Here is a 27,457-nt window from a genome sequence, read left to right as displayed (position 1 = left end):
CCTTATGGTTACTGCAATTTGTGAAGTCCCGGTCCGGAGCCGCGTTCTGGTGCTCTCCGTTAGAACTACACCCCTGTCAGACACATATCAGACGAGACATATACCACGTGATGACACGTTCGTGTTGTGTTCAAGGACCCTGACTTTGGCCAGGAAAAACAGGCACTCGCTTGTTTAATTATTTTGCAGTCTAGATTTCTTGATTTTTTTTCTTTTTTGCGTGTGTTTATAAATTACCTCGAGGGCCGTACCAAATGATCTCGCGGGCCGTATATGGCCCGGAGGCCGGAGGTTCCCCACCCCTGCTCTAGTCAGACGATCAGAGTTTACAGGCCAACTTCTACCTAATTGGAGCAATGTTGTTGTGTTCCCAGATCTCAGCCTTTTTATGATTGAGTACAATGTTATAAATAATGTAGTGATAGACAAAACAACTCAAATTAGACCCAAGGTAGAATACACCTTAATAATCCTTTGAAACAGCCCCTCTAACTCCCCCCTCTCGCCCCTGTCCCTCGTCTTTCTGTCCCTCAGGTCTCCAGGTGGTGTTGAAGTCCATAATGAAAGCCATGGTTCCTCTGCTTCAGATCGGCCTGCTGCTTTTCTTCGCCATCCTCATGTTCGCCATCATCGGGGTGGAGTTTTACATGGGAAAATTCCACAGCACCTGCTTCAAAGATGGTGAGAGCCAAATCTTGAAGTAAACATGTTAATGCCAGGAGAAACTTTCAGCTGAACATTTTTTACGCACGAGAACAAATATTGCATCGCATATGGATGCAGGCGTACATAAATGATTCATCAGTCGTGTATGTATGTTTGTCTTCGGCTTAGGAGTGGCTGCACATTCACAGCGCTGGCAGGCAGCGTGTTTATATCAACAAACAATGTGCACAGCAGAATTTCTGACAGCCATTTTTCACATCTTGATTTTGATTAATGGTATTTCACAGTCTTCCGGTTTTGATTGATAGCTTCCACTGTATCTCGATATGAATTCTCATGCTCCCCGCCCCCTGATCGAACGCTACCTCAGACGCTGTCAATGAGGTTACAATCCACTAGTTCTGGCTCCTACATCAGAAGGAAGTATGCGTACTGTAGAGTTTCAACCTTTGTTCACATTTTGAATGTGTTTTGATGTATTGGCAGCGAGAGGATTTACAAGACCATTACAAGGTTTAGTTCACACCTGTTTTGACAATCATTCATTACAACAAAATCAAGAGCTAATAGGAAGTAAAGAAACAAGCTAACAGAAATCCAGTTTCAAATACATTTCCACCAGAAATCTTTATTATCCAAGAATCAATTAATTATTCAACTCATTTCTTTCACAAACAAACAAACTTACAATCATGAGGGATAGTGGATATATATGTGAAATAGGACAACCTGGTAAGCCATCTGAAGCTTGAGAAAAAGGTCCCTAATACTACAACTGATATTAACATCATGTCAAAAATAGGAAGACAACCATGTGGATAGTTAAATTGAAAACCTACAGAACACCTAAGACTAACCAGAGACTCCCAAAACGAGCTGACCTAGAGGAAGGAGGGGCAGAAAGAAAAAGCCTCACCCTTGTGTGTGAGTTAGCCTAGCAACAAAACCCATTTCTCATTGTCACAACCAGTTTACTATCGCAGTGGTATTATTATATGCAGCATTATAGTAATTATAGAGAACACAATCAGTGGGCTCGAATGAAATTACCCATTGTGTGAGGAAGTGATAAAAACTGCTGGTGTCAGAGAGAGTGTGAAAGGCGAGCCTGCAGGGCTATTGGCTGGCCCAGCTGTAAAACTGTGTGTGTGTGTGTGTGTGTGTGTGTGTGTGTGTGTGTGTGTGTGTGTGTGTGTGTGTGTGTGTGTGTGTGTGTGTGTGTGTGTGTGTGTGTGTGTGTGTGTGTGTGTGTGTGTGTGTGTGTGTGTGTGTGTGTGTGTGTGTGTGTGTGTGTGTGTGTGTGTGTGTGTGTGTGTGTGTGTGTGTGTGTGTGTGTGTGTGTGTGTGTGTGTGTGTGTGTGTGTGTGTGTGTGTGTGTGTGTGTGTGTGTGTGTCACAGCTTGCTAATGTACAGTACGTGTGTTATTTTAGTCCAGAAACACAGCAGGGTTTGATTAATCTGAGCAGGGCTGGTGACAACTTCTTACCATCAAGGCTCTTTTTTTCGTGTGTGCGCGCGCCGTATGTCTGAGCATGTTTTGTTTTTTTCAAGTGTGAATTCATTGGCTTCCCCTTCACTTGAGTGCAAGGTTATTGAGGAGCTTGGTTTGTTTGTCTTTTGGGGAATAGGAAATTGTTTCTTCTTCTGTTATTTTATCGGCTGAGGCTTTGCCAATGAAACAATAATTATGAATCTGGCTTCAACAATGAGGCATTGCCTTATCAAATGTGTGGTCCATTGTATGTATTTTGAAAAACTAATATACACATTGGTTGAAGCCAGATTCAGGGAATTTCTGATATCTCTGTCTATTACTTAACAAATAATTTAAAAAAAGACATGAATTGTTTTATAAATCAGGCTGAATGATAACTGGACAAACCCCACTGTTAAAAACCCTCAGAATATATTAGGAGTGATATTCTATGGTGGTATGTCCTACTGGCTCAGAGTTGAACTAAAAACACAAAAGCATTTTAAGAAACATTTCAATACATTTTTTATGACCAACTTCCATTAATAAAACAAAAAGTATCATAACAAATACAATTATTATGGAAAAAAACTATTTTAAATGACATTTCACTTTGATTTTTAAATGTTTCATTAAGAAATGTTAGCCCCAATACATTAGAAACAGCACTCAATAGAAGAAAGTGGAACTGAGATGCTCCTGTAGCGCCGGTGGACGCTGAGTCTGGCTGACGCAGCACCTGTCAGTACGAAGGAAAGGGAAAGGACACAATTTACTGCAGTGACACCAGAGGGATGTTGGCTGTGCAATCTGGCTCTCCAAATCATCGTTAAAACCTGGCAGGGTCTGTGATCATGGCACTATCCCTCATGAAACTCTGGGTGCACATGGCATCTGTTAGACTCAGCACATGTATTCTTTATTCTGATCCCCATCTGCTGACGTGTGTTCCAGCTCATCCTTTAAAATAACTCTCTGCTTCCCTCCGCCCTGTAACCTCATAATCCCTGCTCAGTCAAGCACAAAGTGACACATCTCACTTAGTCAGACCACTACCTCGATAACCTTTGGATTGGAAGACACAGCATTTCGATCTCCCTGTCTGTATCACACAAACAGAAGAGTGACCATAAAGTTGACTTTGACTTTGATCTGACGTAACCCTGAAAACACAGCTTCTGTAAACTCACTGAAAAACACATCTTTATCAAGTTTTTGTTTATTGTTGCTTACAAGTCATATCCTATTTGATGTTTTTGGCATTTGTGCTGTTTGTTTCATCAAGTACAACGTTTTGTGTTGGGAGGCTTTACGACAGAGCGTAAAAATAAGTTTTAGACAAAGAAACATACGCATAGTGCAGTTTAATACTAGATAATCTTGATTTACTTCATTACCTGAAGTGTGCATCTTCTAGTGTGTATCTGTGTGCACTTGTACGCTCAACAAGTATGCTCCACTGGATAGAAAGAAAGGTGTAGAGCAAGTATAACAAAGATCTCAGTCTTTAGTTTAATTATTTAGACCAGGGGTGTCAAACTCAATTTCATCGCGGGCCACATTAGCATTATGGTTGCACTCAAAGGGCCGGTTGTAACTTTATAAATATAATATATATATATATAAAATAATGTATTATATTATATATTACATTATTGCCTCTGAATTGGGTTATTATCGGATTGGGTAATAACTAACTAAGTTTGAAAGCAGAAGTCCAGGGCAAATAATTGCAAGTCTCTTCAGTGCGCATGTCACAAAACGAGATGCATTGTGGGACAGGCCTCTGTAAAGTGGCATGTAACCGTATAATAAACGTATTATATTCTTTGCAAGCTCTTGCGGGCCACATTAAATGAAGTGGCGGGCCGGATTTGGCCCCCGGGCCTTGAGTTTGACACCCCTGATTTAGACTATGTTACTTTCCTGTTGTGGTTAATTGCAAACATACTATTTGTTTGATCTGCCATTTTAGATGTTCTTCTTTGTGTTCAGTCTTTGTCATTACTAGCTAATGTTATTCAGTTTGGTTGACCTCCTTTACAGTATGTGCCCACAACTTTGTTACACAAGTTCATAAATTGTTTGTTTGTATTTGGGGTGAATAATACCACCTTATGAACATATGGTATCTTCAATTCTCCCAGTCACTCCGATAAGGTACAACTTAGATGTCATCCCTCATGATGTGTTAGCACTATCTTAAAGTACCCATAACTTTCACCAGCAGCATCAATGGAGTGGAATCAATAAAATGAAATAAGAACCCATTAACAGCATATTTATTTATGTTTAATAAATGGGGATAGGAGCCAATAGTTTACTTCCAGATGTTGTGAGTGAAGATGAGAGGCTGTGATAATGGCTGCTGGCCGGGTGCCGCAGCTGCGATAACAGTGCCGCTCTGCTGGAGCCTGCTGCTGAAGAGAGAGCCAAGCCACAGCAGAGCTCCAGATCCACCTGTCCATCTCTGTGCCGGCCTTCACCTGTGGTCCAGGCTTTGCGCAATGACTGACAGAATGAGGCTGCAGTCACACTCTGCATGATATGGTCCATAGGCCAATGGTCTCTATTGAGAAGAAGCAGTCTATGTGGGCGGGGCACCTGGGAGGATGTTCCTAGGTGTTTCCCTATGGAGGTGTAATCGGCATGACTTATAATTAATAGTTAAGAGATCATGGGATATATCAGGGCAATATAAGGCAGCTAAAGAAAGTTGCAGGTGATAGGACCCGAATAAAACCTGCTAGTATTTTGGAGTAACGCAATCATTTCAGTGGCTTAAAAGAATGCTTTACACTTTAAATTAAGATTTGTATTTGAATGACTCACCCTTTGTTACCTTGAATGCATTTTCCTTAGTATTATGCCAGATAAAAACTTACATGTAGAAGTCTGGAGGAGTAGCGAGAGACTGTTTACTCTGCAACATTTGAGCGGAAATGCATTTGTTTTGGAAGTTCTCAGCAAACATAGTTTTGCTGTTGTTAACTTTCTGTTAACTTTGAAAAAAAAACTTTTAAATAATTATAGTACTTTGAGATCTCACTATTAATCCTACCATCTGTCTATCCATTAGACACATACAGTAAGAAGATGTTTAAAATGAAAAAGGACCTGAATATATACATTTGTCTATCGATCTAATTCTCTTTCCCTTATTATTTGTTCTCTGTGTCAGATGAGATAGTATCAACCTGGCCTTGTGGCTTGGAGCCTCCGGCCAGGTTGTGTCCGAATGACACCATCTGCAGAGGATACTGGAAGGGACCCAACTATGGCATCACCAACTTTGACAATATCGGGTTTGCGGTGCTGACAGTTTTCCAGTGCATCACCATGGAGGGCTGGTCGGAAATCCTCTACAGCGTGAGTCTATATGCTTTTCATACTTGTTGTCGTTTTTAAAGTATAATCTTGATTTTCTGCCGTCTCTGTGTTTTTGCATACATGTTCTTCATCATCCTTTTCAATCTTATCTCCTACGTTCAGCTATATCCTCCTAGTTGCAAGGCTTCAGGATTTCCTGTTAGTTTCTTGTTTTGTTAGCTAATGTCTTTGATATCAAAACATTACTGGCCAGACTGCTGTGTGTATTCATGTTCCTAAGAAATGTATTGTTCATGATTATGGTGCCACCTAGGGATGTCCCGATCACCTTTTTTTGCTCCCGATCCGATTCCGATCATTTGATTTTGACAATCTGCCGATACCGATTTTTCCCGATCCGATCTTTATGCAATGCATTAAGAGAAAAAAAAGGTAACAGATAACGGCTGGTCATCCAACGCGATGAATTCAGCTATCTTGGCTGTTATTTTTTGGGCCTTTTCACTGTTCTGGGGCAGTTTCTCTTTCCTTTTAAAAGTCTCCGCCTTGCAAACATTGCATCTGGCTGTTACACTGCCTTCACTTTCAATTTTATAATACTTCCAAACTCCTGACATCTCTCTGTCCCGACTCACCAGCTGAACGTGGCCTCTCGTTAGCTTACTGCTACTATTAGACACTGCGCCCTGCCCACTCTGTTGCCAGATTTGAGAGAAATAAGCAACCAGGTCTATGAAAACACGCCCAAAAGAAGCAACACATACATCCATCCATCCATCTTCTCCCGCTTATCCGTGGTCGGGTCGCGGAGGTAGCAGTTCCAGCAGAGAGCCCCAAACTTTCTTTTCCCTGGCCACATCAACCAGCTCTGACTGGGGGATCCCAAGGCGCTCCCAGGCCAGAGAAGAGATATAATCCCTCCATCTGGTTCTAGGTCTACCCCTTGGTCTCTTCCCAGCTGGACGTGCCTGGAACACCTCCCTAGGGAGGCGCCCAGGTGGCATCCTAACTAGGTGCCCGAACCACCTCAACTGGCTCCTTTCGACGCGAAGGAGGAGCGGTTCAACTCCGAGTCCCTCCCGGATGACCGAACTTCTCACCTTATCCCTAAGGGAGACACCAGCCACCCTGCGGAGAAAACCCATCTCGGCCGCTTGTACCCGCGATCTCGTTCTTTCGGTCATGACCCATCCTTCATGACCATAGGTGATAGGTGGGTAGGAACGAAAATGGCCCGGTAGACAGAGAGCTTTGCCTTCTGGCTCAGCTCCCTTTTCGTCACAACGGTGCGGTAAAGAGACTGCAGTACCGCTCCCGCTGCTCCGATTCTCCGACCCATCTCACGCTCCATTGTTCCCTCACTCGAGAACAAGACCCCGAGATACTTGAACTCCTTCACTTGGGGTAAGGACTCATTCCCTACTTGGAGTGGACAGTCCATCGGTTTCCTGCTGAGAACCATGGCCTCAGATTTGGAGGTGCTGATCCTCATCCCAGCCGCTTCACACTCGGTTGCGAACCGATCCAGTGAGTGCTGAAGGTCGCAGACCGATGAAGCCATCAGAACCACATCATCTGCAAAAAGCAGTGGTGCAATCCTTAGTCCACCGAACTGCAGACCCCCTCCCCCACGACTACGCCTCGAAATCCGATCCATGTATATTACAAACAGGATTGGTGACAAAGCGCAGCCCTGGCGGAGGCCAACCCTCACCTGAAATGGGTCCGACTTACTGCCGAGGACCCGGACACAGCTCTCGCTTTGGGAGTACAGAGATTGGATGGCCCTGAGTAGAGACCCCCTCACCCCATACTCCCGCAGCACCTCCCACAGTGACTCCCTTGGAACCCGGTCATATGCCTTCTCCAAGTCTACAAAACACATGTAGACTGGATAAGCATACTCCCAGGCACCCTCCAGGATCCTTGCGAGAGTAAAAAGCTGATCCGTCGTTCCACGACCAGGACGGAATCCGCATTGTTCCTCCTCAATCTGAGGTTCGACAATCGGCCTGACCCTCCTTTCGAGTACCTTAGAGTAATCTTTCATACAAAGACATACATGATGTTGTGTAATTTTAAACCAAAACTAAGGCCTCAGGATGACTTTAAGACGTGAACATGGTCATTTTTGTTTTGTAACATTAAATAAAATAATAAAAATATTTTATACATTTAAAAAAAAAAATCCTGATCCGCAATTTTTTTCTCCCGATTCCGATCTTTTGAAAATCACGTGATCGGCTCCGATCCCCGATCACGTGATCGGATCGGGACATCTCTAGTGCCACCACAAGCTTCACATTTTCCCCTGGACTAACGCTATGAGAATGTGTCTTTTTATTGAAAATAGTCATATGCATGGCTCTCTGGGGATGATCCCAACAGTATAAAATGATATGAGAACCTCATGATTCTTCTTCTGCTATTTTTCTAATGGGCAGATTGCCATCAGTTTTTTGTAATGTTTTGAAGAGTTAAACCATGTTGATTAAATTATCACATGGCTCTTAATCAAGTGCAACTCCCTCACCTAACAATGTTATCCCAGCACTGAAAATAAGAGGTTTAGACTTAGAGGAGAAGAGAATAATGTTGTTTTTACCAACCGCCAGTTTAATATTTTTGGGTAATGATCATGTTAACATTTTGGAACCAGCAGGGGTGTTATGAACTCATCAAAACATGAATATTTCACACAGAGAAAGATTTCTTTGAGAAAACACTCTTTTTCCACAACCCATGTGCTTAACATTTATATAAAGACACATATTCACACCTGGAAGCTGCCGACCTGGAGCATATGGGGGATTGTTCTTTTGATGAATGGCAACTCAAAGGCAGTTGGTAATATGTGTTAATTTTATCCGCTTACGTTTTAAATACCAGTTATATTTACCTATTAACCTGTGAGCTATATACATGTAGCCAGCATGCTGCCTGAAGCAGAGATTGGGACACAGAGGCAGCAGAGTGTCAATGTGCCAGTTCTGGTTCTGCATGGATGAATGTTAGCAGCTGTGGCACAGAAGACACACTGTACCTGTCAGGTGGTACTCTTCATGTACTGTCTGTAGTTGATATATTCCTAAAAAAAAAAAAGAAGGCGTCTCAGTGCACTCAGCTTAAAAGAAAGAATTATAGACATTGAGAATAATACTGAACAAAAAACTATTTTTTGGTAGTGATGTACAGAAAGTTATTTACAGTATGAACTATAACAGTAATGAGAGACAGAAACCATTATAGCAACTATACAATTCAAATGTTTAAGAGTATACAGTATACAGAGCATAGTGAAAAGGTCTGGGTGCCCTTATGTAGTACAGTACAAGTACAGTTTTTTTTAGCTGTTTGATGGTTAATGTTGAGTTATAACTTTTGTGACCTGACTTACATGCTGAAGTAAGGCCATGTACATAGGTTATAAAAACCCAAACCACCATCTTTTCCTTGACCTGACCAAGTAGTCCTGTTGCCTAAGAAGGTTTTGCAGGGAGTTGCAAAGGTGCACTGATTGCCCAACATTTGTAGAACAATAACAGACAGATGTCAAAATAACTTTTTGTAAGATATGATAAATAAACAATCTACCGCTGATTTTTGGCAAAACAAATTGTTCCTTGGCATCCAGTTGAAAATGTTTCTACTTTAGGGATGAATGTTATCCTATCCGAGGCACATTACACCACTTCATTAATGTACAGAGACAGAATAATGAATTAAAGCTTTTCTCTGTATAGTTTGTACATTTGCTGTCATGTAACTATTTGTTGTTGACCGCAAAGAAGAAACGTGAAGGCCATGAGGTTTGTGTCACGTGACGACCCCTCGAGCTCGACAAGTTTCTAGTACTTTTTCTCCCTGTCACTAACCCAAACAGTTTTGTTAACTAAATTCCTATTATTTTTTTTGCATGATAGTGCCTTTTTAAAACCCCTGCACACAAAAAGAAAAACAAGAATCCCTTTAGGATAAGCGGCGGCCAGCCAAGCAGAACTAAAAGTGTCTGGGCTCATCTCACATCGGCTGTCTGACTTAAAGCTTCACGTTCTCGACAAAAAACCTTTCCAGTATTTAAAGAGTAAAAATGTGATGTGATATGAATGGCTGACCTTGTTGCGAGGACATTTTGAGATGAAAATGTTGAGAACGTTGGAAGAAACGCGTTAAATTATGAACATGCCTGAACACCAGCTCATTAGAAAGACTCTTAAGTTCGACCAAAAAAATGCAAATATGTATTTTTCACCTTATTAGTTTTATTAATAAGGTGAAAAATATATATTATAAAATATATATATAATATGCATTTTTTTTGTATACTCGGCACACTTTTGCCAAATGTAACCTTGCACCATTTACACAGAAGCTGTAGCGTGGGCCGCGTGTTCAGCCTTAACGGGAAGTCAGGCTGCGTGATTGAATATAAATGTAATGCTAACCCAGATAGGTAGCTAAGATTATACAAAAAAACCTGTCTTGTCTGTTTTTGTAACAGTTATTTTCAGGTGAATTAGCAATTAGCTGTGAAATGTGATCAATTAGTCTGGACCCATTAAATTGTGCATATCTCCTTGTTATTTTTTATATTTCACTATAGGCCTACCTTACATTAATCTTCTTCTTTTCATCTGAAAAACCTCCCTTGTTCCATCCCCTGTCTACTTCCCTTTTCTCACGACTTCATTGTTTCGCTTCCCAGGAGATAGCAGCTGACTGGCACTACATTGTGAGCCACTTACAGAGCCTTCCTTCCTCCTCCTTCTGCTTCTTGCTCTTCAGCCCTGTCAGACTCCAAACATCTCCCGTAGCTTTTTCTGCCTCATTATCCTAAGCGATTCAGACATAAGTTTCTAAGATCCGAGGAAACCTTTTCTCTCAGTTGGTACTCTTTCATCGTTTTTGGTCCTTAGCTTTCCCTTGCTCAAAGCCATCCCTCTTGATCCTTCAGTTACTTTTACAGCAGCTTTTTTTGTGACGCATACAGTAGTGTTCTTCCTGTGCGAATCCAACCTGCTGATTTTCACCATCCTACTGTAGATATTATTCACACGTCCCATTGAGGCATATTTAGTCTGTTTTGATTGGTGTCATTACCGTACTCAAGGCTTTACTTCACTACACGTGGATGATGTTGAGCCCATTTGAGAGTGTATTTACAGTCCTTAAACCATTTCCGTGAAGTTTAACACCTTGCTGACCATCTGTCTGTTGAAACCAATGAACGCAGTGGTTTGCGAATGGCTGACAGGTGTCCAAATCCATGAGGACAGTATATCTAACAGCAGGTTTAAACAACAGTTTTTTAAGGTTGCTATTGCTAACATTTACAGTCTTTATCAGTACAGAAACAGAACCTATACGTGGGCTAAACCTGATCATTCTGCCTGACATGGTCTTCATGTTAGCAGAATATTTTTTGGGGATCAGAAAGTCTTGTGTTCTGTTAAACTATATCAACATATAAATGCAGAAGCTGTAGGAAACATGATACAATTTCCTCCACATAAGTGCCCTGGTTCGTAGTAAGAGTGGTATTAACCATTTCAAGCATTCTCCTAAAAAGTTAGCTGGTATGCTTTTGCCCGAATGCTATCTTGAAACCCATCGGTTATTGTCTGTCAACACATTTTTTTTATTAGCCTAAAATGTGCTTGAAACCAGCTAATTGTAAATGAGCCAGATGTCAGAAAATCATCTCCCAATTCCATTTGTTTTTAAATTAGCTTATCAGACTATTACAGAAATGAATGCACGGAGAAGGAAGTATTGGCCCTGATATTCGATGGCTACACAGGACCCCCCAAAGTATTGGAAATGGCTTACAGGGGCTGAATCATTGTAAGACCAATAGTCAATGGGATTGGAGGCACCTCCTGAAAGTACCTGTAATTAACCATCGAAGCTGAGCCAAGATGTTCCACAAAGTTGTCATAGATAAACCATGGCAACGTTATGTAGTTTAAAAGTGCCATAGGTGTATTTGTGTAGATGCTATGGAGCGTACAGTCATGACATGTATGCATTATCATCCTGAATCAACAAATGTAGATGCACTCTTGGTACAGAAGCAGGGGAGGGGGGGAAGGGCAAGATCTAAACATCATGGCTCTGGGGACACTGTGGCTTATACACTCTCCTGTAACCTAGTGTTAACCCTGCAGATTGATGACTGTATGCTAACTCTGCCCAGAGGGGGAATGCTCAGACCTTCCTCTCTAATGGATCAAAGAAAATGTACCCCTCCCCTTCATTCCCATCCTGCCCCATCTTCTTTTTATTTCTTTATTGCCTCCTCCCTGCCGTCCACCCCCACCTCATCCCCTCGTAACTTCTCCTCCCCCGGCGAGGCCACATCCCAGAATCCTGTGGTCTCCCAGCAGCTGACGTAGTGAAACGAAGCTCTGCTGTCTGCCATGTTGTTCTTCAGCTTAAGGAGACAACGAGGGACCATTCAGACCAGCGATATGCCTCTGATGGTGGCAGCGTGTTGTTGCAGTAACCAGTGACGAGACGAAATACAAACAAAAGTCCAGTTTGAGAGCAGAAAAAAAGATACATTATTAAACCATAAGATTTACATTCTAAAAAACCTGCTCAGAGACTTAGGAAAGAACATTTTTATCTGCACGATGCAAACTGTGCGAAGGCAGAGGAAAAAGAAACTTAGACCAGATTTTTATTTATTAATTTTGATTTGTCTCAGCCCATACATCCTGTCAGAAACAAAATAAACAGATTTGTCGTGATAAAAGCATCAGCTAAATGCTATGTAATGTAATGTCGTTTTTTAATGTTCTGTAATAAGTACAAATATTTGACAATTTAAGAATGATAACAAAATCCAACTTATAAAACAAAACAAACACATTTAAATATACATACATCATTAATATTAAATGTAACTATACAAATGAAATAAAGCTTTACTTTCAACAGTCCTGGTTATTCTAAAAGGAAAATCCGATAAATCTATATTTGAACGTAATGAGAAACGTAGAGAGGCTGACTAATGCTGTTTTTGGCCTGGGACTTAATTATTAAAGCCGGCCTTCCTGTTTCATAATTAATGACGTGGCCTGGTCCTGTAACAACACGACTACCAACCTCTGCCCCCTACATTTGCTATCTTTCGATAATGTGTTTGGTCTTGTGTGTATCTGTCTGTTATCTCGAATTATACTATTATTTATTATGCTCATTTACGACTGTGTGCTGCTGAAGGACTTCTTGTGGTGGCGGTGATTCATAATTATTGGTAAAACTCATTTTGAGGCTCTTTTACACCGTAATTCACTGCTGACTACTTTTCACCGGCCTAAAAACCAGCCTCACCCGATCTTAGGCCATACGGCAAGATTGTGAGGGGGCAATATTTAGCATGATCACACCTCATGGAGAGCTGTTCTCTACTGAGGGCACTTTCCTAGTTTTGTCGTTTAGCATAATCGTTAACGCTAATGTGTGGTGGGCTGCATAATGCACGAACGAACCAGTAGACTACTCCGTTTCTTCTTTTATCAGAATGAATGGGTACCGTAGAAAGTACAAGGTGTTTTATATGTTCTAAATTCTGAGTCAATTGCATCTACTTGAGAGACTTTCCTCAACAACAGACAGTAGGTGGTGTGATCCTGGTTATGTAAGCAATTACCAGAAGCAGAATTAGCTCTTCTTAAGGAGGATGTGGCGTCATTGATGTAACACAAGATTTCATCCCGTGTGCCTGCAATCGTCTTCATGAGTTCATTTGAACTGCAACGACAATCATTCTGTGAACATAACAAAGAGATTTTAGTGGCCTTAACCAGCAGATCAGAAAATGCTTGCATAATATATATATATATATTTTGTAACATCTAAAAGAGGTCAATTTGGAATGCAGTCATGACAGGGTGTCCGCGGGGTCTTAAAAAGTATTAAAAGTTGATAAATCAATTTAGCAAAAATTAAGGCTATTAAAAAGTATTAAACAGCATTTCCCAAGGTATTACATTTTGTACCTTGTTTTCAATAAGTATATAAATTGTCCAAAGAGGTTGTATTCTACAGTGTGCCTGAATGTAATCATTGCGTAGGTGTGTAGTGTGATTCTGTGTAGTTTATTTATGGCATCCCGTTGGATTTGACGTCATCTGAACAGGACATCGCACGCTCACTGCTTGATAGCGCGCGAAGCTCCGTTTACGCCGGTTGTTAAACAACATCGTTATGGGGAAATGCAAGTTTGCGTGCAAATGGTTGGAAGATAAGGAGGAAGGACAATCAATACTGTATATAGTCAATGTGAGGTAAAGTGTGTCGCCAAGGTAACCGGTTGGAACTCCAAGTGGCGATGAGGTCTTAAAATGTATGGAAAGGGTTTTAAAAATTCCTGCATATACCCTGCATGATTTCCGTCAATAAGATATTTTCACTTTCCGGGTGGTGGGTGACTATTAGGTTTTCAAAGATGCCATTCAGCACCCACACTGCATCCACTCTTGTCATTGAACTCAAAAGGGATAATGGACAATGTACTCTTGTGCTGTAGCAGACAGAAAGCCAGGATGTTCTGGTACATGAGGACATTTTTACAACCAGTGAGAAAGCCTTGGAAGCAGAGCATGTCTCCAAACTGAGACGTTACTCCTTCTTGATGTTTTATTCACGAAAGGAAAAAAGCGAGTGCAAAGGGTGTGCATTTAAAGAGCGATTTCAGCTTATGCTAATAATCATAATGTTGCCAGCCGCTGCGGAGCTTTTGACTTGAGTGAAATCTCCTCCCATCAGTGTCGTCTTTAGCGGCTAAACCGCACGGTGGATGTTACAGATATGCGCCTCCAAAACAGCTGGAGGCCAGGTTATGGTGGAATATGCAGCCAGAAGTTCATAAGATATCCACACAGGGAAAAATAATGAGGATCATCCTGCCAAATTATTCTGTCATTTGCTAGATTTTCTTTCCTATTTCCCCCTGCCCATACATCCACTGAATTATATCCTGTTGTGATAATAACAGTCAGTGTTCAAGGTGAAAACCAGTTGCTAGCATAAAGGCTTTTTGTCTTTCCCTTTATGATCGACACGATTGTTATTTCGACATTTACAAGCGACAGATGATCTGAATTGCTTGTGGGCCTGAACTAAACATGTCATGGCATTTATCTCTCTCCTGTGCCAAACATGTCTACCTTCATTCTCACCTTCAGATTCCATTTGAGATATTATTGCCATGTTATCACCAGCCGGCAGCAGATTACATCTTACTTGTTCATTGTGACATCCTTCTCTCATCGGAGTCCCTTTGTGTCCTGCTTCGGTCACGGCTGGAGAAATATCATGGATGTTCGGATAACAAAACGTGGTTAAAGTCAGTAAGAAACAAACAATGGTCTCACAATTGTGTAATGTGTTTAAATTACTTGCAGTCACTCAATCAATTCCCGTGTTTGACATCCACAGGGAGCAGGTCATGGTGCATAGATTGATGGATGTATGGCTAAAAGGACTTTCACTCAGGAGAGCGATGTGAATACCTGAAATTACTTCACTTACATGCATAAATAAATTAAGTAACATGGGAGGCATGTGGCGCAGTGGATAGAGCGTTGGTGTTCGGAGCAAGGGGAGCACAGGTTCAAACCCCACTGCAGTCAGCATGTCGTTGTGTCCCTGGGCAAGACCCTTCACCTCAAATTGCTCCTGTGGGGATTGCCCACAGTATTGAGTATGTAAGTTGCTTTGGATAAAAGTGTCTAACATGTAATAATGTAACATATTACCAATTAATGAGGTGTTTAGAGGTTATGGTCTTTTAATCTATTTATTTCATATGCCATTGGATTTTACTCTTTAAAGTCTGTTTACTGCTACAGTCCAGGTGCAGAGCTATTACTGCACTTATTTTTGGCCTCAGACCTCTGCAAAGTCTAATGAATTGCTTGGAGTGATGATACTTGCCAATGTTAGCTTCAATTAGGGCTGAAGACTACTTGAAGCAGAATGCCAGAAGACATTTAAAGCCAAAAACTCTCTAAAATAAACAAAAAAGCTATGTACAATTTATTCTATTTTTATGAACCCCAGAACGATTTTTAGAGCTCTAACAATAACAAAACTAATTTTGACATGATCCAACTGTGCTCATTTGTCTACACTGTATATATATATTTTTGCAGGAATGCTAACAGTGATCTACGATAGACAGCAAAGGTGTGCACTGTTTTACACTGTGATGCTGCTCAAACATTCAACTGGGAAGTGACTCTGTTGTAGTAGCAGCAATATGTGTGTGTGTGTGTGGTTTTTCAGCGTTGATAATATGGCCATCTTCGTTTCATGCCCTGTTACGTTATTACATTTCCTCTGTCTCTCATGGAGATCTAATGGCTGCCATCAAATTAGACGCAGCCCTACTGTAATTACCTCTGCTGTGTCATGTTCAGGCTGAAAGAAATGTACTTGTCACTTAATATTGCACTTGAATGAAAATCTTGTGTTTTTTTTTTCGGTTAATGTTGATTTAAAAAATATTGTATTTTGGCCTGACTCTTTTGAGATCTGTATGTGGGTGTGGGTGTGGGTGTGGGTGTGGGTGTGTGTGTGTGTGTGTGTGTGTGTGTGTGTGTGTGTGTGTGTGTGTGTGTGTGTGTGTGTGTGTGTGTGTGTGTGTGTGGGTGTGGGTGTGGGTGTGGGGGTGGGTGTGTGTGTGGGTGGGTGGGTGGGTGTGTGTGTTTGATGAAAGGGGTCACAGGCACTTTCTCTTCTCACAGAGGCAGGTGCACCTTGACCTCGTCATGGCGACGTCTTGTGCTTGTCGAATCCTTGTGAAAAAGGAGCAGACAGTTAGATACCATGTGAACATTCAGTCTGGCTGTTTGAAAATCCATTAATCTCTGTGGACAATATACAATACTCGCCTTTAACTCAGAATATGTATTTTAGCAGCAAACTTCACGGGAGGATCCACAACGAACAAAAAAAAACAAGAGTTCCCTCGTCAACAAATCACAAGTTTCATTCAATGTTTTCTTTTTCCACGTCAGATATAGTACACTTATATAAAGGTAATGCAGGTTGTCGCGTTATAATGCAGCATAAATAAAGGGTATAGGTAAATCAAATAATGTTTAACACTTGTCTGAATAATAAGCTCAGAATTGACGAAATATAAAACTGTCAACACCTTTTTCTCACTATGTAGGCTTTGGAGCGTTAGAATATATTTCCTCAAATACCATCTCACTTTAAAACTCATTGGTTTGAATACATGTGCGATTCATACTTGTTGAGTGCTTTGAAATGAAAGGGACTTTGTGTCCACATTTAAGAGGTCGGCCTTTTGAAGTCAACCTATTAAATGAAATATCACCAACATTAGCCTCCAGCTAATTAATTCACCATCAATAGAGTGTACGTCTGAGTGTGATAAGAGTCTCAAGTTTAAGTCAAACTGTTTAATATATTCTTCTGCTTGCTGAAGACCTTTTCCTCTCTGTTGAGGAGCTATTCCTCTGAAGTTGTGAATGTTTCAGGACCGTATGGAGCTGCACTGTGGGTGTTTCTCAATGTCGAGTACGCTCGCTTGGTAGCACATGTCTTCCGAGCATCTTGCCTCAGAAGCTAGGCAAGAATACTTCCTGGCATTCGGAAAACAAAGAGTGGAACAGGCGAGCCAGTGTGCGTCATATGAGAGGCCGCGCCTTACATTTTCCGCCACAGATAGAGTGGCGAAGTCACGCCCACTTACTTCTGCATCATGGGACCTTATTGCGAAAAAATAATACATTGAAGTCAATGGAGAGAGAAAACGTATCTTTTGATCCCGTTTGAATTGTGCCATGAATTACACATATGTTGTTTGTCAATCTTAAAAAATCATTTCCATGTCAAAAAATTCAAAGTTTGTCTTAAAACTGTTGAAATATAAGACTATGAAAAATACGCAACTAGAAAGACTACAAATCCCAGAGTCGCGTAAGTGCTGTCATAACTGATGTATTCCCTCCAGATAGCTAAAAATACATTTACTTACTGTACTTACTTACCTTAAAGATGCCTGTGTGCTTTGTACCAGGTTGTTATCATACCAGTAATAGTACCTCTTGCTCGTTCTCAACTAAAACAAAACACGAGAGTGTACCTTGTTAGCTAATGTTAGCTAGTTGACATTAACGTTACACATTACACTCGTGTTACTCACCGAAACCTTGTAAAGCCGGTCCCGCATGCTGGCTCTTACGGAACCGACTAACTCCCCTTTTTCGTATGTACAGCTCTCAACATGCCCTTGTAGTGATTTTCACCTCTTTTAATACTTTTCGCCTCATTCTGAAAGAAAGAGGTGAAATGTGCCAACGTGATGGCCATCTTGGTGTTGGTGACGTGTGCAAGACCAGAGTTGTAGTTCATTGAGCACTTCACACAAAGAAATGTGTAACATCATACGTGTAATTCGTGGCACAATTCAAACGGGATCGAAAGATAATCTTTCTCTCCCCATTGACTTCAATATATTATTTTTCCGATATAAGGTTCCATGGAGGTCCACCGGAAGGGGAGGGACTTCGCCACTCTATTTGGGGAAATTGGTCCTTGGTGCGCAAAGCATTGTGGGGATTTTAAGACCGCGGAGTCTACACATGTGCAGCCTCGACATTTCTCCAAACGAAGTACGCCGCGCTCGGTAGAATTCCAAGTATGCTGGACATTGGAACAGTACTTCGGCGGCACTCGATGACGTAGTATGCTTGAATTAGTGGCTCTGGAGCAGCTTTACTCGAGATTGAGAAACACCGTGTGTGTGTGTGTGTGTGTGTGTGTGTGTGTGTGTGTGTGTGTGTGTGTGTGTGTGTGTGTGTGTGTGTGTGTGTGTGTGTGTGTGTGTGTGTGTGTGTGTGTGTGTGTGTGTGTGTGTGTGTGTGTGTGTGTGTGTGTGTGTGTGTGTGTGTGTGTGTGTGTGTGTGTGTGTGTGTGTGTGTGTGTGTGTGTGTGTGTGTGTGTGTGTGTGTGTGTGTGTGTGTGTGTGTGTGTGTGTGTGTGTGTGTGTGTGTGTGTGTGTGTGTGTGTGTGTGTGTGTGTGTGGAACTGCAAGCCGAGAGTGGGAGTACACTGTCAAACCACGACTGCATGATGTATGACTCCAAATTATGTGGCAGCATTTTCTTTTTTCTTCACTGATCATTGAGAGCAGTCAGCCAGCGATGACTCATGGGAATAACAGAGGTGGAATAACGATATCCAGTGAACTCACACACATTAAGCTCAGTGGAGAGAAATCACTAAAGTTTGTCTTTAAATATCTACAAGAGTAGGAAGAGTTAAACTATGTTTATTCTTTAGAATGATGCTTCATTAAAGAGGCCTCTTTATGCTCATTTACGGGTTCATATGTATATGTCGTGACTCTCCTGGGACATCTTTCCATGCTTAATGTTCACAAAGCTCTTTATTTGTCTCATGCTGCCTGTGCTGCAGCACCTCTTTTAACCCTCTGTCTGAAACCAGAGCCCAGTCTGCTCTGATTGGTTAGCTGACCGGCTCTGTTGTGATTGGTCAACTGCTTAGATATGTCGCACCCCTTAATACAAGCAAGTCAATAGAAGCGCTGCTAAGTAGTGATGTCACTATGTTACGAAAGTAAACAAAGGAGTCCAATGAAAGCATTTCAAGCAGGGGGGGGATATAATAGGGTATCTTTAAGTAGTATTTTAGTAGTTAGTATATGTTTGCATTGCTCCTGCCACACATCAAAACTTTGGCTTTGCAGTTATTACGAAGTTGAAATACCTACTGACGTATTTGTGTTAGCCTCCTTAGCTTAAGACATACTGCATTGCATGATGGCATTCCCAATACAGCTATACGTGTCAGCCCAATTACAAATAACAGTATCGGATCAGTGCATAACAAATAGACCTTTCACTTATTATAATCATAACAACATTTTAATTTGCTTTCTTGTCTCATCTATTTATTCTTCAACAACATTTAAGGTCATCAGAAAAAAAAGTGGTTGAAGGCAAAATGTTGCATTAGCAGTTTGGTAATTGTTCTAAATGACTATAACCATGATGTGTCCTGTATCTGTTCTCCTGCTCTGCACAGTATGGTTTAATATCATTAAAGGTGGGGTCTGAAGCAGAGCTGGGGGGATTGTCATATGGAAACCAGCAGTATTTGGAGACCAGATCTTTATTTGCAATCTGTGAAACAGACAATATAACTTCATCCTTCAATATGTTGCATTATGTAAAAAAGGCATTAAGCATAAGATTAAAAACAGGAAACGCTTATTCTGTCCTTTAGTTCTTGACTCTTACCTTGGCTACCTCAGGAACCACTTTTTCTGTAATGTATCGTATAATGCACCCATTAATCAGTTGAGCAAAGTGCCACGTTCATTATTATTTCGACAACAGATTCTAAGGTAGCTGATTCTAAAAATGTAATCCAAATAAGGAAGACAAATGGAGAGAGTTTGCAGGAAACAGGACTCAAGTATGCAAACATCTTATATATCATATATGGATTACATGTAGAGAGAACCACAGATGTGTTTGCCTGACGCTACCTCAGGTGTGTCCTGCTTTGCTAGTTAACGCTTCTTCTACCTTACATCTGAGCAAACCAGCAACTGTGAGACCACCGCGGAGACCTTTCCCTGTTTCTGAATCTGAAAACCATTTGCACAAGCTCAACTGAACTCGCCTGCCTGAGCAGTCAGCTGAAGAATTAAGGGCGCATCACCAGGAGAGAGGAGTCTTCCCTCCTCTCCAGCTGACAATGGAGAGCTGAGGCAACAGAGTGCATTTCTACTTAATCAACAGACATCCAGAGTTCCCCAGTGAGTAAAGAAATAGTGTATCTGCTGCTTCTGCAAACAAATACCGAACTCTGCTTGGAAATAAAAAACAATATCACTCTTCTTTTTACATTACAGTACATGTTACTTGTTAGACGCTTTTATCCAAAGCGACTTACATACTCAATACTGTGGGCAATCCCCACAGGAGCAATTTGGGGTGAAGTGTCTTGCCCAGGGACACAACGACATGCTGACTGCAGTGGGGTTTGAACCTGTGACCCCCTGATCTGAACACCTCACACAACCCACTGCGGCACACGCCTCTTTTAGCTCCGTTTTAGTCTCCACCAACTGCTCAGGGGACTTAGCGCTAACAGCTAGCTAGCAGCTTTTCCACAGGCAGTAATGACACTGATGAAAGCAATGGGAATTAACTCAAAAGTAAAACTACAGGCTGTAATGCCGACTTCACTGTGCTGAAAGAAACGTTAGTGTTACTGTTTCAACAAATCTTTTCCAGGAGACCTTCTTTTTTAATCCACAAAAGTAACTAAAAGCTCATTTGTTGCACAGCCCGTTATTACATTCTGCATAATAATCAGCCATATGCTCCTGTTGCAGGGAGAAAGTCTATTTTTGCAACTATTTGGGTTTTGTAATAATAGGCAGTCCCCAAGTCACTGCAGCCAGCTGTCGCCCTAAAACCTGTTCATGTATAGGGTTTAACAAACAAAATACAAAAGCGCTAGAAGGGTTAATTAATACACATCATTTTGAACATTAGGCAGGGCCAGAAAACCTGTCCCCCCCCCCCCCTTGTTATGCTAATATAAGCTAACTGCAGCATTGCACTTAATGCAGAGATGTGAGATGAGTTTATATAGATCTTCTCATGTCCCTTTGGAAAAGAGAGCATGTTCTCCAAACCATTTCCTTATGCTTCGTTGAATCGAACTGAATCAAGGGAGACAGTGGGAGATGAGAAGATGCTCATGTAAAATTCATACCAAGAGAATTTAACAAAATGTTCGGCGCAAGAGGGAGAGAAGCAGAGAAAGACACGACAAGATGTTAGGCTTGAAAAATAATTGATGAAGAGCAACAGAGTAAAGCTTATGGCAGCCATTTATCCTGGTGTGTGGGCTGCTTCTCCTCTGAAGGCTGAGACGGAGGGCGTGCCGCTGTATACTGTACGTGTGTGTATGTTCATCCCACATCCTCGGACGCATAATATAGATCTGCAGTCTGCTGATTCAGCTGCCCTGAACCTCCCATCACAATTACAGGCAGCGTGTGGCAGTGCTCCGACACTGGCGTCTGCAGAATGTCACCGTGCCTCAAACAGCCCATCGCTCTGCAGGCTGTCCCCCGCTAACAGGCGCTGTGTGTGGGGGGGGGGGGCGCTCAGACACAGAGGGCGCTGACTCTCACAACCCCCTGGGAGAAACAAGCATAAATATCAGGCCGGCTTCTCAGTCTGCAGCAGTACACAATCAGTACATCCAACCAATCAGCAAAGTGCTCTGGGTAACTCATTTTTAATCGCTGTGATGGATTGTTTGGCAACTTTGACAAGAACAACAAGCTGGAAACACAGCTTAGACATATTGACACATAAAGATAACTGGCTAACTTGTAAGCAAAAGTTTATTCAGTTAAACCGAGCAATGTATGTTTTATATTTCCACTTCTGTATAGCTCGTTTTGCTGTCTTCTAACTCCTCAAGGAAAAATATCATATGCCTAACAACTCAGACTCTCTTTGACTATATTTGGGACATTTACATAAAACTAACACTTTTTTATCCTTTTTTAAATAACTAAATAGCTTAACATGACACCCCGTGAATAGTGAATATTATTTAATAAATGTTATTATTGAATGAGTCACCTTCTTCAGGAAGATATATTTAAGGACATTTAGGATAAATAGAAAATGTGTATATCCTCAGAACACCCTTCTTTATAAAACTAAATAACTGTAGGTATGTGTGTTTTTAGCTGTGTGTGTAAGTCATTTAACAAACCCTGAGCCATGACGGCTAATTTTGGATGACTTCCTCATCACACCTGATTGCCTGAGGGACAATTTATAGGAATGGATGTTTCTGTTGTGTTAAATGAAACTGTGGTTTTTTCGTGATAGCAGACGTCTTTTGCTGGTTTATTTGGAAGCGTACATAGATGATGGAGACACTTTTAATTGCTTTTTTTTTTCAAATTAAAAATATCTCAAAAATGTTTGAAGAAAGTAAGTTGGCAAACGTTTTTTCTCATTCAGCCAGGTCGAAAACACACTGGTATTCACAGCTGTAGATGAGGAATAGGAAAGTATTAAGGGACACATTCAAACACTGTCAGCTCAGACTGTTTCCATCAAAACCAAACAATTACTTTTAGTTTTTAGTTCATTGGCAATTTCTTACTAACACATTAAAAAGGATAGAAAGGAAGTAAATGAGAATCATTTATTTGCGTTGGTGACTTTGCAAATAGCTATTTTCTTAATTCTTTCTGTGTTGTTCCTGTGTTTCCAGACCAATGACGTGGCGGGGAACACCTGGAACTGGCTGTACTTCATCCCCCTCATCATCATCGGCTCCTTCTTCATGCTCAACCTGGTGCTCGGTGTCCTGTCTGGGTAAGCTCCCTCCGAACATAGAAACACACCCGGGGTGTTTCTCAATCGCGAGGATGCTGGCTTGGTAGTCGCGTACTTGCAAGTCCCTTCCTTCAGAAATGAAGCAAGTATGCTTCGAAGCCACGGCTTCGGAAAACGAAGAAGAATAGAACAGGCTAACAAGTGTGCCACTCTCTCTAACGGTTTCAACATAAACTGTACCGAAAATAAATACCTCACGATGTCTATCTAATTATGAACTTGCTTTACTTTCACGGAACACATGTTTGGTGATAACAAACAAATGTAACAAAGTAACATATTTACCAACACATGTTCTACGCCACTACATACTTAAATTTAAATGTGTGCTGCGTCGGTTCAGTAATTCTCCGCAAGGGTTTTTGAAATTGGTCCATGCGCAAAGCATTGTGGGGATTTTAAGGACGCGAAGTCTACCCATGTGCAGCCTCGAAATTTCCCTCAAACCAAGGACGCGGCCTCGGTGGAATTCCAAGTATGCTGGAGATTGGAACAGTCCTTCGGCGGCACTCGATGACGTAGCATCCTTGAAATATTGTCTTGGAAGCCAGAATCCTCGAGATTGAGAAACGGCCCGGTCTGCTCACACTACATGGAAACCCAATTAAACCTAATGACTGATTCAAGATTGTGGAGAACTTGAATTTTATTATTATTTTTCAAAAGGAAATGATGGAATTTGTTTTGTGATAATTCTATGTATTTTTAAATTAGTTCTTGTTATTACTAAGTTGAAATACGTTAACAATCAGCAATTTATTTGTACGTCCTTTCCAATTTTATTTAATTAATTTCAGGAACATTTTCTAAGCCAAGTTTTGGTTAAACGGGGATATATTTTTGAGGGAACTTTTATTCTTTAAAATGATAAATTCAAATATTTGCTAAAAAGTGTTTTTATCCAAGGATAGATGGATTAGATAGATAAAAAGATAAAAAATGCATCTTAGGGCACTTTTGTATTGGCTTCAGCTACCTGCTTGCATTCCATACATGAGGAGGAGTTTGCTATCCAATCATATGATAGGGATTAAAGACAGTATCCCTGCTGTCAGTTAACTACAATGAAGAAGACGATCATGTTGTGGCTTGTAAGAAAAGGACAAATTGAAGCTGAATCGAGATAGCCAGCAGATGAATCTCTTCTTCACATCATCTAGCGCTTCTCCTTTTTACTTTCTGTCATCTCATCATCTGTCCCTGTCCTCCTCTCATCATTAAAGGCCTCGCTCTGTGGCTTTAATCATCCTCTGCTCTGTGCTGCTGATGGATCTGACATGTGTCCATCTCTTTGTGTCTGTGGCAGTGTACTAAGAGCCTTTCCTCACCTTCTGTGACCCATGGCTCCTTCTCTGCCTCCAACATTGCGATGAAAGCAAACACGTGCATGGTCGCAAACACACAAGAGAAAACTGCCCTAAAGCTTTCCTGTAATTACTCAACAACAGTACCACAAGATAAGATTTGCTTTATTCTCCCATGCTTGATCAGTTACCATCCACCATGTTTCAATTGTAATTCTGTTAAAAATGTATTTAAAAAAAAGCATATCAATGAAACAGATTTCAAACAAAGTTTAAAATGTTAGAAAAAACACTGTGAGACTTCCCATTCAGCCAGAATCAAAGTGGCCATTGTCCATTAATTTTCTCATGGAAATAGTTAATGGAAAATACTCGTCCGGATTTCCAGTTTCTCTGATATTTTGTTAACCTTTTATGCTGTCTTTCATCCATCCACCTTAATTGTACTGTAATGAATTGGTTTATTACCTCAGCCAAGAACATTTTGATTAATTGGTTTGACCAATGGCAAGATATTGAAAAGACCACAGGCGTCATTTTCCATGGGCTGGAAACACACAATATGTATCACTCCAATTTATATTTCATTTTTCTAGTTTTATCCAAACATATCTTTTAATTGACATCCCTGAAAATATCACCATACAGTATTGTATGCTGTCTTTAAGAGCGACATGTGATGCCTCTCTGATCTGTCATGTCACATCATCACACTTCACTGCTCTTCCTCTGCCCTCTCACATCCTATAAGTTACATAAATATCTACTCGCTCCAGCTTCGCCGACGGCCTTTTCCTGCCTCTTTCTTGCCTTTAACAGCTGCTGTCGTCTGAACTGCGCAGTTCATATTCCTTCGGATTAACTATTCAACTTCTACTTCCTTTATACCAATACAAACACATTTGTTGGTTTTGTAATTCCCAAGATCCCATTGTAAATGTATACAAATACAGATGTTACTCTATCACAGTGGTTCTCAACTGGTGGGTCACGACCCAAAAGTGGGTCGCGGACCCGTTTCGAGTGGGTCGTGGTTGTGTGAGTGAAGAAAAAATAAAATAAAAAAATAGAATATTTTTTGTGTCTGTTTTTCAAACTTTTATTTTGAAGGTCTGTGAAAAAAAAAACAATGGCAGAACATATTATTAATATGTCGGGTAGTAATAGATGTATTTATTTTCTTCTCAGAGTGTACCAGAATGCATAGTTTATATAATAGTATTTCTAAAAATCTCCAGACCCCCCTTCTGGTGTTTTCAGCATGTCTGCCTTTTATGTTATACAGTTTCAGCTTTGATTCCATCATCTCATTAAACCTTTTTAAAAGCATACTTCGGTTCTGTGAAGGGATATAGGGGATGTATGCACTGTACTTCACTTTAATTAATATTGTATGCGGAAAAGCAAATATATATATATTACAGCACGTTTTTTTGTTGAATAGATTTGAGTGGTTCAAAATGGTGGGTCGCGATTTATTGACAAAGTAAAAAGTGGGTCCCGAGGCCTAACCACTGCTCTCTCAGATGTTTCACATGCTTTTTAGTTATTTGAATTATTCTTCCTGTGTGTCATTTTCCACAGAGAGTTTGCCAAAGAGAGGGAGCGTGTGGAGAAGAGGCAGGAGTTCCTGAAGCTCCGCCGGCAGCAGCAGATCGAGCGAGAGCTCACCGGGTATTTGGAGTGGATCTGCAAAGCAGGTCAGACTCATCTCTGAAACAGCGGGAGAGCTGGCTCGTATGTGTTTGTTGTGTTAGAAAGACATGACAAATTGATAGAAAGTCCCTCTCTCTCTCATTTCTCTCCCTCGCTGCAGAGGAGGTGTTGCTGGAGGAGGAGGATGAGATAGCAGAGGAGAAGTCCCCGCTGGACGGTGCGTGGTACAAGAGGAAGCAAAACCTTCCAGGTATAAAGAAGGCTGAGTAACTGCTGCCTGCTTTATCATGATACATCATTCCTAGATGTATTACAGCATCGTTTTGCTTTCCATAAATCCTCCGTAAAGATTGTGATCTGGTTCCCTTTTGTGAAGTGGATGTTTAAGTCAACTTCAGACATATTTGACTGTATGGAAACCCTGAGAAGCAAGTGAGAACAAAACCATTCTGGTGGTCAGTTTTCTCAGCCTGATTGAATTGACCGAATTGTTTTACTTAAATGTTTTAGTTTTTTTTAAGAATATTTGGAAAATGGAAAATTCTGTGAGGATAATAATTATATCTAATTTGAATATATTGAAACAAATATATTTCCTGTAGAACTCAGGATAGTGATGCACTTAGGCCTCTTGTGGCTTAAATTACTATTACATCAACAACATTTATTTTTGTTTTTTTTCCACCTGGCAAAACCTTTTTTGCCCAATTATTTAACCATTTATTATTTTTAGCACACATGGTCTTCCAATATATATTATCTTCAATTATAAAACTTTATTCTATTTATTTTCAGCCTGTTATTATAATAGTTAATACCAAACTATGCGTAAGGCTGTCCCTCCACTCCACTAACCCCTAACTGTGTAATTGTGCCGTTTGCAGCCATGCTAGCCAACTGTTAATCATATAATCAGCACTTACGTACATCATTATTTAAGTGGTTGCCATGGTTTCCACTCTGTACTCTTGTTGCCTTCCTTTGAAAGAGAGCACACTGTTATTCAATTACCGCTCTCCCTCTCTCTCCTGATGATGTCAGTCCATCAGCCTGGTGTGAAGGCAAGGGTTAATTAGTGGGATTTACAGCTTAAGTCTGATTGGATTTGTTAAAGTAAATTCACTATGCCACGCTCCCCAACACACACACACACACACACACACACACACACACACACACACACACACACACACACACACACACACACACACACACACACACACACACACACACACACACACACACACACACACACACACACACACACACACACACAGTAAAGTGACAGCACCTAGCTGCCATATTTTCTCAGTTAGTTACATATCAGGGATTAAAACGTGTGCGCCCACAGCCAGAGGAAAGCCACTCTGATGTTGTTAGAGCAGAAAATAAGGAGTTGGCCTTCATCACATGAGTGACAGGCATGAATATGGGGGTAAAGTGCCCATCATAGCTGCCTGACTCAGTACTGTTGAATTAAAAAGATTATTCAATCATTCAACTGGTGTATAGAGATAAGAAATTGAGCAAATTGTCTTTAAGGCTTTTTTTTGGCCTAGTCGTTTCCTGCAAA

At 41.0% G+C, this 27,457-nt stretch overlaps 1 protein-coding gene across 1 annotated transcript in view; it reads left to right on the top strand.

Annotated features, from left to right (window-relative positions):
- cacna1bb (calcium channel, voltage-dependent, N type, alpha 1B subunit, b) overlaps nucleotides 1–27,457 on the top strand; it is a 163,862-nt gene that overhangs the window by 58,861 nt on the left and 77,544 nt on the right. Inside the window, exons 6-10 of the mRNA XM_079659968.1 lie at nucleotides 535–681; nucleotides 5,323–5,510; nucleotides 22,800–22,903; nucleotides 25,813–25,928; nucleotides 26,045–26,134. Coding sequence (XP_079516094.1) covers nucleotides 535–681; nucleotides 5,323–5,510; nucleotides 22,800–22,903; nucleotides 25,813–25,928; nucleotides 26,045–26,134 — 645 coding nt within the window. The remainder of the gene's footprint in view (nucleotides 1–534; nucleotides 682–5,322; nucleotides 5,511–22,799; nucleotides 22,904–25,812; nucleotides 25,929–26,044; nucleotides 26,135–27,457) is intronic.

This window comes from Notothenia rossii (genome assembly GCF_949606895.1).
Source record: "Notothenia rossii genome assembly, chromosome: 11".
NCBI classification, from domain to species: Eukaryota; Metazoa; Chordata; class Actinopteri; order Perciformes; family Nototheniidae; genus Notothenia; species Notothenia rossii.
Note: the sequence above shows the minus strand (reverse complement) of the source record. Positions and strands in the feature narration are given on the sequence as shown.